The sequence below is a fragment of the Struthio camelus genome, chromosome 1 (genome assembly GCF_040807025.1).
Source record: "Struthio camelus isolate bStrCam1 chromosome 1, bStrCam1.hap1, whole genome shotgun sequence".
In the NCBI taxonomy this organism is placed as follows: domain Eukaryota; kingdom Metazoa; phylum Chordata; class Aves; order Struthioniformes; family Struthionidae; genus Struthio; species Struthio camelus.
This window is the reverse complement of record NC_090942.1, coordinates 36,154,629-36,172,054: the sequence shown is the minus strand read 5'-3', so window position 1 is coordinate 36,172,054 and position 17,426 is coordinate 36,154,629. Positions and strand designations below refer to the sequence as shown.

Genomic DNA, 17,426 nt, shown 5'->3' with positions numbered 1-17,426 from the left:
TTTACAACCTTTTTGCCAGATGATATCTGTGAGCCAGGACTACGGAGGCATAAATCCCACAAGCACTTCAATATTTTTTTACATAGCATTCAATGGAACAGGAACGGAAACCAAGATCTGCCCCTCTTTCCTTCTTCTTTTCAAGGGAAGAGAGCAACAGCTTCACTTTCTTCCGAGGTCTGGATGAAGGAATCCTGAGTTTCCTGCATCCTGCTAAAGAACTCTAACCAAGAAACTATTTAATAAAAGGATGATGAAAAGCTTTGTTTTCTTAGGTCTTGTTTTGATAAGGTTTACAGGCAAGCTAGAGAGAAATGCTTGTTGATGAATTTGGACGGAGTTTTGGTGGGGATGGGTGCTTCAGCTGTGTCAAGAGCATTTACTTCCTGCACATGTCCTGAAGAAGACTTCTGAACACCTCAGTAGCTTCTTATGATATCAAAGCTTGTTTTTTCCGCTTACTGCTGATTTTTGTTGTTTACACTTATAATTACTACCATTCTTTAAAACAGTGTGAAAAAACTACAATCAGCACATGAAGTCTCCTGTGATAACTCTGGCATCTGTCCATGAAACTGAGAACTAGGTAACTATAAATTTTAAAAAAATGCATTTGCCAGAGAACTGTCTGTGAGGTAGGCCATGGCTAGCACTTCTTCTCTAGGAAAAAGCACCTCAAAGCTGATTATTAAATCACTCTCCATCATAAAAGTATATCTTCTTACTATCTGGACAACGCCCCTCATCTTTTCTTAGTTTTACCTCATTAGCATCGAAAATCAACTTCAGTCAGAGATATGGCATAAGCAGAAAGCATTGGTGCTTCTTGTGGTATTAAAAAACCTGGATACTTAGCTGGCATTTGCTACTCCCACATGCAGAGTTAACTGGATGGCATTAGAACTATGGAATGAGTGCCTAACCAGATGAATACATTCCTGCAAATTTTAACCCACAACTTCCATACCTTTTTTAAATAAGAAAGAAAAAAAAACCCTCAAGATGTAATGGAAATTCAGGCATGAGAAATAAGGGATTAAGAAAATGTATTTTGTATGATTCTGATTAGTGATGATGGGACTTTATAGCCCGAGAGCAGGTTTTGGTCTGCAGTGTGCACCCCAGCATTTGCCTAACTGCCCCTGCAAACATAGTCACACTCCAAAATATCAAAGATGGCAAATGCATTTCCATTTATGCTTTGAGGTGATCCTCTGAAGGAAGATTCTATGCAAAAGAAGAACAATACAATGTAAATATTTTAATTTAAATTTATTTTAACATTAGAGTTATGTAAATTTGATTAAAATATTTATACAAAAACAGAACTGCACACTGAACAAAGGCCGTATCTGATCTGCAGGTGGCTTTTCATCGCAGCATGCTGTTCAATGGTCCTTCAGCTCCCTCTACTGTCTAGTAGATTGCCTTATTTTTCAAATTTGCTATGAGCTTTTACTCTTTTTTTTCACATCTCTTTTGATGAGAAAAAATGATGCAGACTAAAATTGCACCTAAAGCAATGAAATGATTGCTTGAATTGACAAACAGTGTGTGCAAACTTTCATATAATTACTGTCCCTCATCTTTTCAGGGAACGGCAAGAAGCCCATTAGACAGTTCTGATTGCTTTCCAGTAACTTGTGGTGCATATATTCTGCCATTAAAGTCTGATCTGGTGTAACTGGGATGTGTCTGTTGCTTCAGATGACATTTCCTGGTAATGCACTTTTATAATATTCTGATCACTTTTTTAAATAATTATGTCATCCTATAGATCTATGTACTTTTTATTACCAATGTCTTCCCTAGATTTTGATGGTGTTCATCTATCAAAAACGGTAAACAAAATAAAAAGCAGCTTTTATGTTTGTATTCTAGTCTTTGTTGCTTTCCCATTTTTAAATAGACTTGATAAGGCTAATCCCAGATAGCAGACAACTGTAAATAGTCAAACCAATCTATGAGTCAAAAAGCAACATAAATACAAAACACACACATTCATTCAATCAGAACTATCCTTAATAAGGTATAATGAAAGGAAGAAATTATTTGCCTGAATATACGTTAGAAGTATTATGAAAAATTCAGCATCATACTGACTAAAATGGGTATTTGAAAAAAAGTAAAGGTTAAGGGAATACTAACACACAAGATTATGCTGTTCCAAGACACCTCTGATCCACAGGGGATTTTAGAAAATGCAGGAGGTCTAGCTAGATTACATCAAAGATGGGAAGCTTAGAATTCAATGTGTAATTTTCTCCATAGGTATGTAGAGTATTATATCCATTTTTTCCTGCTGGATATTCAGGCATGTGATTATGTCAGTCACTGATGGAATTATCCTGATAAAATAAGATCATGAAATCTCCCTGTGAAATTCTGCAAAACTACTGAAAACATAGGTTTGGTGAATCTTGGACAAGATGGTATTTTCCCCAAGACAACTAGGATGCATATCTGAGGGATCTGCATTAACGAGCAACCCCAGAAGCAATAGTATCTAAGGATATATTATGCTGCCTAAGGGAATAGAAGGGCATTCCTCACATAACCCAGCATGAACAGAACAATTCAGATCACTTGATAAAATCTCTCAGAGACTGTTTGGAGGTTTCCTTTGGTCCTCTGTGAGGACAGTGCTTACATCTGAATCTTCTCAAAATGTTTTTTTCTGTTCGGGAAATGGCAGCACACCACTGGATCTGCTTGGGTGACAGAGGAAATTACTGCCTTTTCTATCGTCCTGTTAATGCAACTTGTTCTTTAGAGATGCCTGTAGAAGCACACCCCTTGGAACTGAGACTAATTACACAACAGAATAGTTCTCAGTAGGGAATTTCAGAATTAGGATCAAAATCAAAGAATGTAGGCATCTAAAATAGGCTGTAGGTAGATTGCAGGAGCCCAAAACCACAGTTTTAACAAAAGCCCGTTCAGACACTGCCTAACTCTGGAGGTACTTTGGAGGAGCTAAGGAAGACCTTCCCGTTCCAGCCTGAGAGTTTGTATGGCACTTGAAATGTTCTGTTCAGGTCCAGACCTCCCCTTGACCGAGCAACTCAGTACCTCACTCCTGCTCAAGTCCCACCCGTGAGTCTGTTGCTCCACACCTGCCAAACCTAGCATGTAGTATCCCCTGAGAAAGCTTCATACCCTGACAAATCAGACATCACAAAACATATAGGGACACAGACCAGGGAAAGACCACACTGATCACCATATCCAGTCCTTCACCACCAGAGACAACCAGAACATGAGCAGCAGTTGAGAGCATGAATGATACCAGCTAGAAAAGGTTTCCCATTGCTGACAAGCTTCAGACCTACACTGAGAGAGGCTTATTTCCCAGCTGTGATGTACCACAGCTGAAGAGAAACTGTTCAAGGTCATGCCAGTGAGCTTCATCCCTGCAACAAAAAGAAACACCTTTTAACAGGAAATTCACAGGTGATTCTGTGATGCCATCTGATAGCTGTTCCTTTCAGATCTGCCTTTTCCACTGGTCCAGCTGTCCCAGGAGTTACTACTGGCCCAGGAAGCCTAACTCCAGCTAACACCCCTGCATATAGCTCATCCTGCACAGATTTAGCTGACTGCTCCAGAGCTTGTATCGAATCTCATTTCTGAGGGCCGGACTCAACCACCCTTGCCATTATGACACCTTATCATGCTATCATAGGCCTCTTTATTCAGAGCAGTAATAGCAGGCAGTAAACATAAAGGTATGTACTAGTGACTGAGCAGCACAAAAGTGTCCAGATGTTCATCAGCTTGAATCCAAGCAACGGCTCATTATTATGTGTATTTAATTAGGTCCTTATACATTTCATCACGCTGCTTATCCTTGTTTATGATCTTCTCTCATGCATGTCCAATGCTTTGCTCATATGCTAAGTACGCATGCAAATACCAACCAGTAGTAGCACTATAATGTTCCATTCATGTTATGTGTTGTATACCAACACCTTCCTCCACTGAAGGTCACAGGTGTCTTGTGTAGACCTTAGCTAGTCCTTTAATAGCTTACAGACAGCCTGTTCTTAGTCCGGTCTCTAACTGCTCCCCTATATACACACTATTCAGCTTCTCACTACTTCAGTAGGACAGCTACAGCAACTACAATGCTTCTTTAAGTCTTCAGAGCATTGTTTTAGTCTTGGTACTATGGAGTAAAGCAAAAGAAAAATCAGTGATCTCTATCATATTAATCAAGGAAAATTTCCTTTCTGATGCCAAATTTAGTGATTAGTTTAATCTTGAGCATGTGAGTAAAATACACTAAACTGGCACTAAAAGGTTTTAAGACCTTAAATCCATCAGCTCATCCTAATTTATGCCTGTTACTGTTGCTTCCCCAGTGACATAGGGGATGGAAAGGAAGAACTGGAACTCTGGAGGTGGAGAAGAAAGAAGTAAAGACTAGTCCTCTCCGTTATGAACTTTGCAAATAGTCAGCAGAAATCCTGAAATACAGGATCACTACAACAGAAATAAAATGCAAATTAATGTGAACACACAACAATCTAGTTTCACTTAAACATTTTTTGAATACTCAAGGGCTTAACTTTTCCCATTTTAGGATCATCCCTTTCCATAAACTTTTCATTCTCAGTGTAAATAATGCATGTTTCTTGTCCTCTGTCATATTTAGAATGCCTTTACTCTTCAGATGCCATCTTTTAATCTCCTATTTAAATGAATCATGACTAATTTATAACACTTTGACCTCATACCATTACTTAAATAATTCCCTCCCCCAACATATTTACAGAGTAATCACGTCCACTCTCACTGAGTTTTCCTTGCTTTCTTTCCAAACCTTGCTGGGAGAAAGAATCCAAGAAAGCAGAATGCACAGGGCCAAGGAAAGCAAGAACAGGAACACCAAATTATAACTCTGTGACAGCAATAGTCTCTTGGGAGTCGGTGGGTGAGGAACACGGGCTGGCAGACCTGGGAATTCAGGTCTCCCAGGACTACTTATGCATTTTACATTAAACAGGGAGCAAATAAAATGTGCGTATCTATGCAGCTATTCTTCCAAAAAATTGAGCCCGAGCTCTGGGTTTACACTACAAATTTGCATAGTGACCTCACATGTCATCTAAGCCCATCCAGGTAGCAGGTGTTATTCTATCACTATTTCCAAGTAGTTTGAACTCAACAAGTAACAGAGCAGACGGTTTGGGGGGGCTGTTTTTGTTTTTTGCTTGAGGGGAGTCAGTATGAACAAAATATGATTGGTAGATTGTTGTGCTTAGGACTCAGGTTCCAGACACTGTATAACTAACTGCATCTGCAGTGATAAATTAAACACGGCTGGGATGGTTATCTGACACTGACGGTGAGTGAAGAGAACAACCCCCATCTATATTTCTAAACTTTTCAAATCTCCAGAGAGCTGGCATGCAGATTGTCTAGTCCCAAGTTCATGTGGACTCTTTAACTCTATCTGGGACACCCGTGCTGAAGTGGTTGGATTACTTGTCATGAAAACAACGCCCTGGCGTCTAGGTGCATGGAGTAATTTCACATTGGGAGTGTCAGCCTCACCCAGACGTCTACACTGTAAAACACAGTTGCATTTCAGATCCATCTCTTTCAGGCATTTCTGGTAGGCTCTCTCATGTACAGTTCAAGACATTGAATTTTCCTACAGCATTGCAGATACCTGGCATCAGCTCAGCCTTGTCACTTCTACGCTAGGAGCGGAATATTCAAAATACAGGTGAAAATACTTCAAACTTTTAACTTACACAGTTCCTTCTCTTGATCCAAATCTAATTGCTGCACAAAACTAATGTAAAATTTGTTTTTAAACTGAACTAGTAGCTGTAGCATAGTATTTGTTAGGTATTCATCTGAAGAAGGGGATAATCTAGAGGACACATTAGAAGTCTGTACTATTCAAACATTTTTTAAGATGAGAGGGATAGGAGGAGAGGCTGAGAGGGCTGAGATTGTTTTGTTTGAAGAAAAGAAGGCTCGGGGGAAAATCTTATCAATGTGTATAAATATCTGATAAGGGAAGTAAAGCAGACAGAGCCAGACTTTTCTCAGTGATGCCAATGGCAAGGACAACCCTCGAGTTGTACGAAGTGAGTACAAAGTGAAATAGAGGAAATTCTATTTAAACATAAGAAAAAAATACATCTGCAAGGGTGGATGAACACTGGAACAGGTTGCTAAGAGGTTGCAGAGTCTCCCTCCTTGGAGATGCTCAAGAACTGACTGGACGTGGTCCTGAGCAACCTGCTCCAGCTGACTCTGCTCTGTGCAGGGTGGTTGGACTAGACAGTCACCAGAGATCCCTTCCAACCTCAGCAAGTCTGTGATTCTGTATTTTTGAATAGCTACTCTGCACAGAACATCTGAAAACACCACTACACAAATCACTCGGACGCTGAGACTCTATGAAGTTGAAAGTTTGACTAAGATGTTTTGCACTTAAACACCAACAAGCATGGGGTCATTTGATTCTTTGTGGAACTAAGTTTCCCACTTCAGTCCTGATCCAGTAACTGTCACATGACCTATGGCTACAAAGCTTTGCCTGTGAAGCCTCATCTCCGTTATGTCAGTGAACCATATGTGTGGTAGAAAAGCCTTCAATTTCAAGAAAGAGAAGAGAATGTGGCTCTCTCACATCTCAGACAATCAATAGAAGACCTTGTATTTGGAAATAATGGAGGAGTGAGGCATTAGATCTTTGTTTGTGCTGTGGTATCCAAGAAATTTTTTCCTCAGGTTTAGGATGAAGCTAGTAACCCTTCTTCTCTTCCCTCAAATGAACAGGGGATCTGGATCAGTAGATAGCCTGTACAGCTTATCTGCTCTGCAGTATAGGAGAAAGACTGTAAGCTACACCTACCTTTTGAGCAAGGCCCAATGTGTGAATATACTCTCACAAAGTTTACTTAGCTTAAGCCGGAGAATTGTCAGTTAAACCCCTAATAAACCAAAGGGCATGATGTATCTGTGCAGTTGACATCAGTTGGCTGGATCTCCAAGGATCTCAAGAGTGACTTAAGGACCGCACTCTAGAGACAAATGCAGCAGTTTAGGCAAACAGGATAAATTCAAAACTTAAGAGATCAAGAGCTATACTTCACATGCCCACCTTTGAAAATGGAATAATCAAGATTATCAGGTTTATGACTATGTACCAAAAACGATGAAAATTTAAAGATTTTTATGAAAAGATTTATTCAGTAAAGATAGAACTTATAGAAACAAAGTCCTAGTCATACCGAGCAGAATTAAATTGCATTGAATTGTGCAGAATAAGTCTTATTTGCCAAGTCATTCGACACACTGAATGATCTTGCCGAAATAGCAGGTGAGGAAACACACTGAGTCTTGTTCATTTACCTCACTGGAACTTGGCTCCTGGATAAAGTCTACAAAACGAATTGATTCACTTGGTAGAACTGCCCTTTCCACCAGAGCTGTGTGCGTAGGCTTAACCTAGGCTTAACCAGATAGCAAAGTAATTTTTCAAGTTTTTTCCTTTACAAATTACTATTATAGCGATCTCTGTTCTGAAAGTCTCTATAAGCACGTTTTGCATCTGACTTATTGTGTGGGATTCTTCCAAATGGTTCCAGATCATTGAAGCAGGCGTCAAAAACTTCATCTACAGCTTTTTCTGCCGTTTCTTTGCTAACTTTTCTAACAGCCAGAATGGAGCGAATAGCTCTGTCTCGTACACAAGTCTGAAAGTGGGAAATAGATGAAGAAAATTTGTCATTACCTGAGAAGTTAGAATAAATCATTTTGTTCAGCTGTTGTAAAATATTAACTCCTACTACACATGCATAAATTTTATATCACAGAAGAGTCAAACAATGCCTGCAGTAAAATACATTTTTGTTCAATCCTATGTTAACTATGTATTTTAGCTTTCCATTGTGCACGTAAGCCTTTGAATACGAAAAGGAGTTTCTCTGTGATAGGAAATAAAATACAATTTGACTTTTGTTGTAGGTGTCACATACTTGTACAACTTTGAATTACACACAAGAGAATGTCAAAAAGATAACGCAACATAAATTTCAATTAGTGCTTTTCCAATTGAAGTGCGGTAAAAAATAAGACAAAGGAAAGGATTCCTCTGCTGGCCTTCATTTGATACCCTTCTTTACGACAACATTTGTTGATACAGCTTATCTCCTAAAAGGAGAAAAAAGATGCATAATATCTCCAGCTACAAGGTCACTGCCACTCTAAATTAAAAGGGAACAATTATTTGGGACTCAACCTGTAGTCTTTATTCTGGTTAAAGAAAAAAAAAAAAGGATCAATTAATACAAGATTTTACACACTTCTTGTTCTCTCTCTCTCTCTTCCAGTTTTCAAACTCTTTTAACCATACACTGGGTAACACGTTTCCTGGCAAAACTGTTTTTGTTTGATGCTTATTAGGCATCTATTAACAAAATTATTAAATAGTAACTGGGATGAGAAAATAAGCTCCTAATTTAAAAATCCATCATTTTGAGTTAAAAAAGGTATTCTATAAAGCAGCTAAAGCTTTCTAAACATGTTTTAGAAAGTGCATTGAAACCTGGCCTTTTATGAATTCTGTTTCTATTGTTTATTCAGTGCTCTTCCATTGTCAGTGGTATTGCACTAATCGTTCACTCAGCTCTCTTCAGTTGTCAGTGGTATTGTTCTAGAATATGACTAGGTATCAGCTATTCCACTCCAACAAAAATAACAGAAAAGGCAAACAAAAACAATCATGAAGCATTACAGTTAAATTAAGAGAAAGCAGCTAATCCATAGCATATCCTCCAGCACTGCTGCACACTACAGCTCTGCAAATACGGAATTGTGATGGAATATGGCAAACACCCACTAGCGATACAAGGTGGGGATAATAAACACCAAAAGCCATAAGGCGGAATGGTGTCATTACTTATTCACTTTACAGATGCAAGTGATGATGCAAACTGTGAAACACAGAATTACGGCTTAATTTTATAGGAATGGCCTGTACATTGTATCTGTAAAAAAAAAGTAGAGGCAAGTTACATACAACTTAAAACTTAAGTAGACTGCTGTTTTGCAGCAAAGTTTTCAGTCAGCTGCCATTTGACAGCTGACCGTTCAGGTTAGAAGAAGAAATTCATTGCAGCTTCCTGACAAAACCAAGCAGGATCAGGCTCTTCCTGCTTTCAAAGGGGAAAGGGCTTGACTGGCAGGGGAAAAAAAAAAAAGCATAAAGAGGAGGATGCAGATTTAGTCAGCAGCTATTAGCGTTCCATTCAGCTGTGGTTCCTCTCTCTTCTCCTTAGTAGAGAGGTTTAAAAAGGAATCCAGGGATGAGAAACGAGTAGAGAAAAAACACTGTGAGAAGAGCCAAGAACGAAAGAAGCACTGGGGAAAAGGGAAAACATCCAACAGCAACAAAACACAACTTGTGCAAGCCAGATATAGATGCTGGACAGAACCAGGGAAGTAGGAACACATTTCCAAGGGAAAACTAAAGACCAGAAAGACAAGACAGGCCTTGAGGAAGAAGAGAGACAGAAAATAACAGTGAAGTAGGGCTCAAAAATGGGAGAATAAAATTCACCAGGAGAAATGGAAGGCAGACAAAGGTTTACAAGAGTATTAACGATTCTGACCTCTACTTCTTTCTGCGCTGTTTTCAGCTATGGAAGTGTGGAAGGCAGAGCTCAAAAACAGAAAAGAATGCTCATAACAAATCAATAGACTTTAACATCTACAGTCTTTACCTGATGGTGTCGCTTTAATCCAAATTTAAACCTGGCTATTTCATTCATCAGTGTACAGTCTCCACTGAGATTAGCAGCTCGAATCTATTGTGGGGAGGGGGGAAAAAAGCCACAAGATCAGAGAAAAAAAATTGGAACACAAAGTCAAACAACCTGTAACAATTTTTTTTTCTGGTGACTGCCAGTAGAGAATATCCTCAGGATCACTTGCACTTACTAGGTCCGTAATATCTTTATATCGTCTCAATTCTAATGAATGGTAACATATTACTCTAAAACCTGCAGAAAGCTCCAGGGATCAAGTTTCATATATTCCTGAAGCTTAGACAAATGAGCAGAAAGATCATAAATACATGAACTGCTAAAGGAACATGGATATTGAGATTCTCCCCAAATCATGTATATGAGAAACTCATATAACAGCCAGGAAGGAAGACAAGATACCTTTCAAAGACCCAGAACAGCAGTAACCTGCTAAATCACCTGCTATAGAAACAGCTACATTTAAAAGAATACATCTTTATTCCCTCGTAAACAGTCTTCTGTTGTGCCTTGAAATTTCCTTTCTCAGCCAACTGTTCCAGACCATACCTCCTCATTTGGGAAATGTAACTAAAATTAGATTTCCTACAACTAAGTACCAGGGCAAAGGCTAATATATTGAAAAAATGAAATGAAAGAATTGAAAGTTTAATGAGTAAAAGTTATAAACGCCATGACTACAGAAAATAACTACCAACAGAGCTGAAGCATGCAAACAATTTCAATAAAAACAAGATCAAGCCAAACTTGTTTTATGTATGTTCTCTAATTTTATGTTTGAGGTTTACATGCACTATGTAGACACATAGACAAAAAAAACAGATAAGATAATTTTGAATTATACAGAATGGCTTTAATGAGTATCAAGTAACATTACTTGATACTAAGTTACATTTATTAAAAGGTAAAGATGATACGTGACAATGCAAAATGCTTCCAAGGTAAATATGATTAAAATATATTTTTATGAAGCCTGATCTGTTCTGTACCAAGTTTGTCATGTCAGTTCTCTCACCTACTGTTTATTGATGAAACTTGTCCATATCTTTAAGTCTCCATTCAAATACGTTCCTTAAGAAATGATTGCAAAGTATTTTGATATCCTTTTGTTTTTAAAAAGCATAGTTAGACAGTCCCCTAATGCTATTCATCTGCACAAAGATGTAGCTTTGTAATATTAATTATAAGGATTTATAAGATTGTATGTGATCAAATGGCAAGGATTACATAGGAAGTCAACTAAAAATATGTGACTATATACAAGCTGTATACATAAGAGGGATCCTTAGTAGCCTATGTGGTGGTCTGAGTTCACCTCATAACATATCCAATTTCCAAAGCCTTTCAAGCAGCTTATTCCCATCTCTTCCGAAATGGATAGGGAGTCATGAGCAAAACATGCTACTACCAATGTTACACTTAATCGGAAAAGTAGTGTGTTATAGGAAAAGATAAGTTTATTGCTAACAAAAATTCCTAAATAAAAACAAGGTTAACGTACTATTTTCATAACTACTGAACACATCAAGATTTGCAAGGGAGAAAAGGCATTACAAATACTCACGCTACACAAGATTGTTTTTAACCCTCTAACTATTCTCACTTGGTAATAATCACTTCTTGTTATGGTTCCACTTACAGTGATAGCATTCTACTTACTATGACAATGACTTTTCAGTATTTGTGAAAACAAACTATTTGTTGTCTGAATGAAACTGTCTAGACTGACCTGGCAGAAAGGATGAAAAAGTATCTGGATTAAATCAAATGAAGTTTATATAACAGTATGCCCAATTAGACAGGAAACATCCCTAATAACTGTGACAGCTGTAACACAGTGACAATGTTAGAAGCATTTTGACTTACCTCTGAACATGCTAAGTGTTTGACATTTTTGAACCAGTCAACATGTGCACGGCAGTGATCAAAAGCATGAATCAATTCATGTGTAACCACACGATTCATATGGGATTGGTGGCGAATATTGTTCTGACACAGAACAATCTGTAAAAGAAAAGATATAGGTAATCTTTTTTAGAAAAATAAACCATCAATGCTAGTGGTACATACTTGATATATTAACTCTGAGCAACACTAACTTTCAACACCTCCCCCACTCCTCAGAGACCCTGTGGAGATCACCCATATCGTTTAGACCCTTAAAAGTGACCAACGTTTTTCAGTGTTAACGGTCTCATCATTCTGCAGTGTACTAGTAATGTTAGTTCCATATTGCTGGACATCTTGTACATGTTTTCTTTTTATGTTTTCAAATCAGAGATCATTATCAACAAATTCAACTCCCTTTTAACAAAATACTAAAGCATGTATTGTCAGTTCTTTGAAAGGCAATAATGTGTAGTCCAGTGCCTACCTGAGATGTGGTAGAATCAAAACCTCCACTGACACAGCCATCACAGTTTTCACAAGAAAAGTGCCGGTCATTGAAGACAGTGCTGAAAGACCCAAACGAATAAAGTTACAGGGACAGTTTTAATAAGACTATAAACCCCATATAATACAGATGTTACTACACAAAGCAGCATCAAGTTAGTTTACGTACCAACCAGACTGCTTCATTGCCTCAAGAAGAAGTTGAGCATATGGATCTAGAAAAACATGGCTGCAATCAATTTCTCTAGACAAAAGTTTTGTTCAGAAAATCATCTATAATCAAAAATACAAAGATAATCACTAAAAAACGGACTATGCATACAAATACTGCAGTATTTGCCCATAATGCATTGTAGCTGACATCTAATCAGTACAGTTCAGGTTACGTAAAATGATACATATACAATGCAATTGAGGAATTAGGTCACATCTGGGGTTATTTTATTGGTAATAAATACTAATATAGTGGCTAACATCTATCTGCATGTCTTCATCAACATTGGTAACTGGCAACATACCACAACGAAAAATCCACACATGAACCAAAAATCTGTTGATCCTCTCAAATTTTTAAGAGGAAGAAGCAGAGAAAGTCTTTCTGGGAGAAAGAAAACACACAGCCACTTCTGAAGTGCTTTCTTCATTTTAACCAAAACCACGGTGTTCATTAAACAGCGGCTGCTTCCCCGTCTAACCCCTCAGGCCAGGTTCACCGCCCGGACCCCCCAGAGGAGCAGAGACGGTACCCGGCGGCAGAAGCAGGGCCCGACCGGCAGCAGCAGGCCCCAGAGAACAGCACAGGAGAAGCCAGCGGCTGCAGGGCAGCAGCGCTTGCAGCGGGGGCTACCGGCAGCCCGGGCCCCTCAGCCAAGCTCACCACAAAATACAGACACCACCACCACCACCCCGCGGCGGGCGGGCGCCCGCCCGCTGCTGCCCCGGCCCGGCCCGGCCCGGCCCGGCCCGGCCCGGCTGCGAGGCGCCGGCACCGGGCAGCGGGGAAACTCTTACTCGTTTCCAGGGTCATCCTCAGCATCAGCTGGCACCTGTTGTGGAAGGTGAAGAGGCTGCGGGACAGGAAGCTCTGCGGCTTCTTGTTCCGGTCCGGGAAGAGCCGATAGCCGAAGTCATCCTCCTCCTCCTCCTCTGCCGCCGCCTTCTCCTCGCCCGGCGGCCGGCCCGGCTCTCCGGCCTCCATGTCCGTCCCCTCCCCGCCTCGGCCACCGTCCGCGGCGGCGGAGCAAAGGGCACGGCAAGCCCCACCAATCGCCGGGCCCGGCTGCCCGCCACGTGACGCGGGAGGGGGCGCGGCCAGGCAGCGCCGAGGGCCGCCGGCCGCTAGACGGGAGGCGAAGCGCGGCCGGGCCGAGCTGAGGCAGCGTGGGCGCATGCGCAGTCTCTCCCTGTCGCCGCGGGGCCGCCGGGGTGCTGGGGCGATCGCGCCGCTGGCCCGCGGCGCCGCGGTGCATCCTGGGAGGCGGCCGGGCCGCGCGGCGCGGGGGGCCGGCGGCGGCAGGAAGCGGCGGGACGCGGCGCAGGTGGGGCCGGGCGGGCGGGACGGAGGGGGGCAGCGAGGGGGCCGCTGCGGCGGCCTGTGGCGGCCTGTGGCGCAGCTGCCGCCTGAGGGCACGGGGCCCGGTGCCGCAGCCCGCTCCGGGCGGGGTATCGCGCCGGAGATACCGGAGGGGGGGAGGTTATCGCGGTAGCCGGGAGTATCGCGGGGGTGTGATGTGGTGGCCGGGGGAAGCGGGGCGGCTCTTTCCATATCCCCCCCTACACACGCACAGGGGGTGGCTTTGGGGGGCCGCAGGCGCCGTGCCCCCCTCCCCGGGGCCCTCCCGCCGTCCCGTCCGCCTCGCGTCGGCTCCCTCCCTGCCCTCTGTTTACTGCGTTGCGCAGCTGCCGGGTGCGTCCCCAGCTCTGTATTTACACCCGCAACACGTGCGGAAGGGAAAGTGGCGGAAAGGCTGTTAGTCAGTGAAAGACCTCGCGGTGTATCCGCCCTGAAGGAGCCTCAGTTAAGCCCTCCTATAACTGTTGAGCGGTTGAGAGGCCGATCTGGAGATTCAAATCAACTTGTTCTTCTTCTTGGACTTCTGTGTTGAGCTCTTAAGTACTCGTGCCTTCCGAGGCACGGCCTCTCAGGGTTGAGGTAACTCTCGTTGTTGAGATGTGCCTACACTGCAGCAAGGGTACAGTACATGGAAGCCACAAGTAAACCTGCTCTGTTACTTCTCAGCAGGGTAGTCAGGTGACTCCTTAGGTGTGTTCCTTGCTGCAGTTGCTGGGACAAAGCAGCCCAAGGCTGCTAGGGAAAGGTTTTTTGTTGTTGTTCTTGTTATTAAAAATGCAGCGGCACTGAGAGTCAGATAAAGCTGCCTTAGAGTGTATGTAACAGCTGTGCTATAAAGGGATCTACTACCATCTTTTAGATTAAGATCATCACAAAGTTATGCGCAGGATGCAGCAAACGATGTTAGGCTACTGGTTGATAATAGCATGCTTAAATTATACTTTTCTGCAAGATCTTTTAGCATCCGAGAAAATAACATGACTTAATAATTGGGTTATTGTCTTTAACACTAAAAACAGGACAACATTCATGGAGAATTCTAAATATTAGTAATTATTAAACAGTATTCTAGGGACTTGAAGGGTTGCAGATGTGTGGAAAGAGCATGTTCAAAGAATATACAGGAGTTGTAATTCACATGTCTTCATCATAAAATTCCATATTCATTTACTCTCTCCTTTGCTAAAATGTAAATACAGGCGTATTTGAGCATACTTTGTAGGGGCAGAAAGCGATTTTGCGGGTTCAGTTGTCAGATGTCTTGTTTCTATTAAGATACAAGGCAACCTATATGTTTTAGTCTGTTTTATAGTTGAAACTTAAGTGTTAACGTGTTAAAGTTGTTTTCTTCCTTCTGTCATCTGGGAAACACTACAGAAATTCCTTTAGATTGTGATCACCTTATCACTTTCAGGGTTATCATTGACTTGTTAGGTATAGCTTGCACTTGAGTATGCAAGCATGACGTACTGCTTATTCTGATTTATTTTATTTTATCTGAATAGTATGGCTTCCCTTCATGTTTTCAGAGACGTTTAACTATGTTTCTTCTTAGTCTCTTACTATTTAATGGTTTCTGCTTATGCAACTGGGAATCCTTTTGTGCATGTAAAATAAATTTGCTTCAGTTTGAAGAGTATAGCTTCCTTCAGCACGTACTTATAGTTCTCACTAGAGAGTTTTTCCCTGAAATTTGGCAGATTACAATGACTGCACCAAATAAAGCATTGGAGCTACAACTGCAAATGAAGCAAAATGCTGAAGAGCTGCAGGATTTTATGAGAGAATTAGAGAGCTGGGAAAAAGATATTAAGCAGGTGGATTCTGAACTAAGGAAACAGAGTGGTGTCCCAGAAGAGGTAAAATCACAAGTCCAGTGCAAATATTAACTCAGCTATTCATAATATGACAGTATTTCTAATAATTGCTTGTTTCCTTTTTTTCTGTTTTTTCCTCCTCATATAATGGTATAGATGTAGAAAGATACTAATTTTGCAGGTATTTTATTTGAGAGAGCCCAGTCCACTTCAGCAAAATTACATATGTTCACTTAAGATATCTAAATAGGTGTTATGAGCTAACTGAGCTGATGCCTTGCTCTTGATCAAGGATCCCTCCATAACTGCTTCACCAACAGAGCTGTTAACACAGTAGCTTCTTGAGGTGATGAATGCTGGAGGCCAGTACGTTTTTAACCAGCTCCAGGTAGAGCTAGGAAAATATTTCTATCTGCAGCCTCAACGTTGCTTATTTATTGCTGACTTTTAATATATTAATGTTATTCTCTGGTGATGTTCTTCAGTGAATTGTTTTCTAAAACTTAACTTTTTACCGTACATATAATGTATAGTGTTACTTTGTATTGAAAGGTTTATGCTTGCAGTCTTTACTGGTTTTACAGAATTCAGAACAGCTTGCTTGTTGGGTTTCTAAAACTAAACCAGCCAATAAATATAGCTACATAGCGTATGCCTTTTTTCTTTATTTATTTTTAAGGTTGTCAGAATCAAAAGAATGAACTTTAACTTGCTCATTTTACAATAACTAATGTGGTTTATGCAAGAAAAAATATTTTTCCTTGTAAACATGAAAAATTGAAGTGGTCAAACATCTTAAGCTGAAATCTATTCTTTGTGGTTAATAAGAGTAGGGATACCTCTCTTAATCAGTCTTCTCCAAAATAAGTGACTTTCATGCTTCTATTTTATAATAAGTTACTTATTTCGATTTAGAATTTACCACCAATTCGAAACGAGGCTTTTAAGAAAAAGAAAAAAAGCAAAACTAAAGTCCCCTCTAAGACAACCACTGAGGAAAACAAGAAAAACAAGATCAAGTCCTACGATTATGAAGCATGGGGAAAACTAGATGTGGTGAGTCGGAATATCTGCTCGTTAACTTTGTTGTGCCCTCAGTTGATTTTATTTTAAATCGGATTTGTTGTATTGATGAGAGTTTGGTTTAGAAATCAGTATCTAGATGACGTGTAAGCTAGATGACGTGTAAGCACGGAAAATAGCTTTTTCTCAAAAGGGTTGTGTGTTGCAATTTGAAAAGTTGAGAAATACTGCCTATTTAGTTTTCTGTTGACAGTGCTGTCATCCAGCAGATTGAATTTGATTTTAAGAAAAAAAAGTCATTTAACAATAGGTCCGTGAAAAGGTCAAAATTCTAGTAGAATATAAGACTGAACACAGCTATCAGTACTAGAAGATACATCTTTTACTTGTAAAATTTTTCTCAATAAGGGCTTTAAGCAGTAAAAATTTCTTCTACAGATGCACTACTTATTCTCTTAAAGTCTTACTTCATTTATTTTGTAATGTTAAATTATAATGAAGATAATGGTTTATTTTCTCTGATTTCAGGATAAAATACTTGAAGAACTTGATAAAGAAGATAGTACGCATGATTCTGTATCTCCAGAATCAGACTCTGAAGAAGATGGAATTCGTATAGATGCAGAAAAGGCTCTTGCAGAGAAAGAAAAGGTTATTACACTGTAGATGTTCCTTGTTTACAAAGCAGAACAAACAAATGAGCATTTATAATTTCTTTTAAAAGATTGTCTGCTGAAACTACACTTCGGATGGGAATGTGCCTGTTCTCCAGATTCTTTGTTTTACTACCCTTTATTCCAATGATAAAGTTCTCGACACATTTATGTT

At 40.4% G+C, this 17,426-nt stretch overlaps 2 protein-coding genes across 7 annotated transcripts in view; one reads left to right on the top strand and one right to left on the bottom strand.

Moving 5' to 3' along the window:
* Positions 1-7,193: 7,193 nt before the first annotated feature.
* ATP23 (ATP23 metallopeptidase and ATP synthase assembly factor homolog) lies at positions 7,194-13,334 on the bottom strand. 2 transcript variants are annotated; one of them, XM_068934165.1, is made up of 6 exons: positions 13,197-13,334; positions 12,355-12,458; positions 12,166-12,247; positions 11,658-11,795; positions 9,750-9,833; positions 7,194-7,721 (listed from the first exon to the last, which is right to left on the bottom strand). In XM_068934165.1, the coding sequence occupies exons 2-6, from the start codon at positions 12,369-12,371 to the stop codon at positions 7,518-7,520; spliced, it is 525 nt and encodes a 174-aa protein (XP_068790266.1). In that variant the 5' UTR covers positions 12,372-12,458; positions 13,197-13,334; the 3' UTR covers positions 7,194-7,517. The 2 variants fall into 2 exon arrangements, with proteins under 2 accessions (XP_068790266.1, XP_068790270.1); XM_068934169.1 differs by lacking the exon at positions 12,355-12,458 and having other exon boundaries at positions 13,197-13,229.
* The window catches only part of RPAP3 (RNA polymerase II associated protein 3), a 23,330-nt gene continuing 19,215 nt past the window's right edge, over positions 13,312-17,426 (top strand). For 2 of the 5 annotated variants that reach the window (XR_011139500.1, XM_068934143.1), the window contains exons 1-4: positions 13,312-13,723; positions 15,459-15,617; positions 16,491-16,631; positions 17,127-17,249. Coding sequence is in view for 3 of the 5 variants with exons in the window: in XM_068934143.1 (XP_068790244.1) it covers positions 13,382-13,723; positions 15,459-15,617; positions 16,491-16,631; positions 17,127-17,249 (765 nt within the window). In the remaining 2 variants the exon portion in view is untranslated. The other 3 variants (XR_011139502.1, XM_068934148.1, XM_009680857.2) reach the window with 2 other exon arrangements.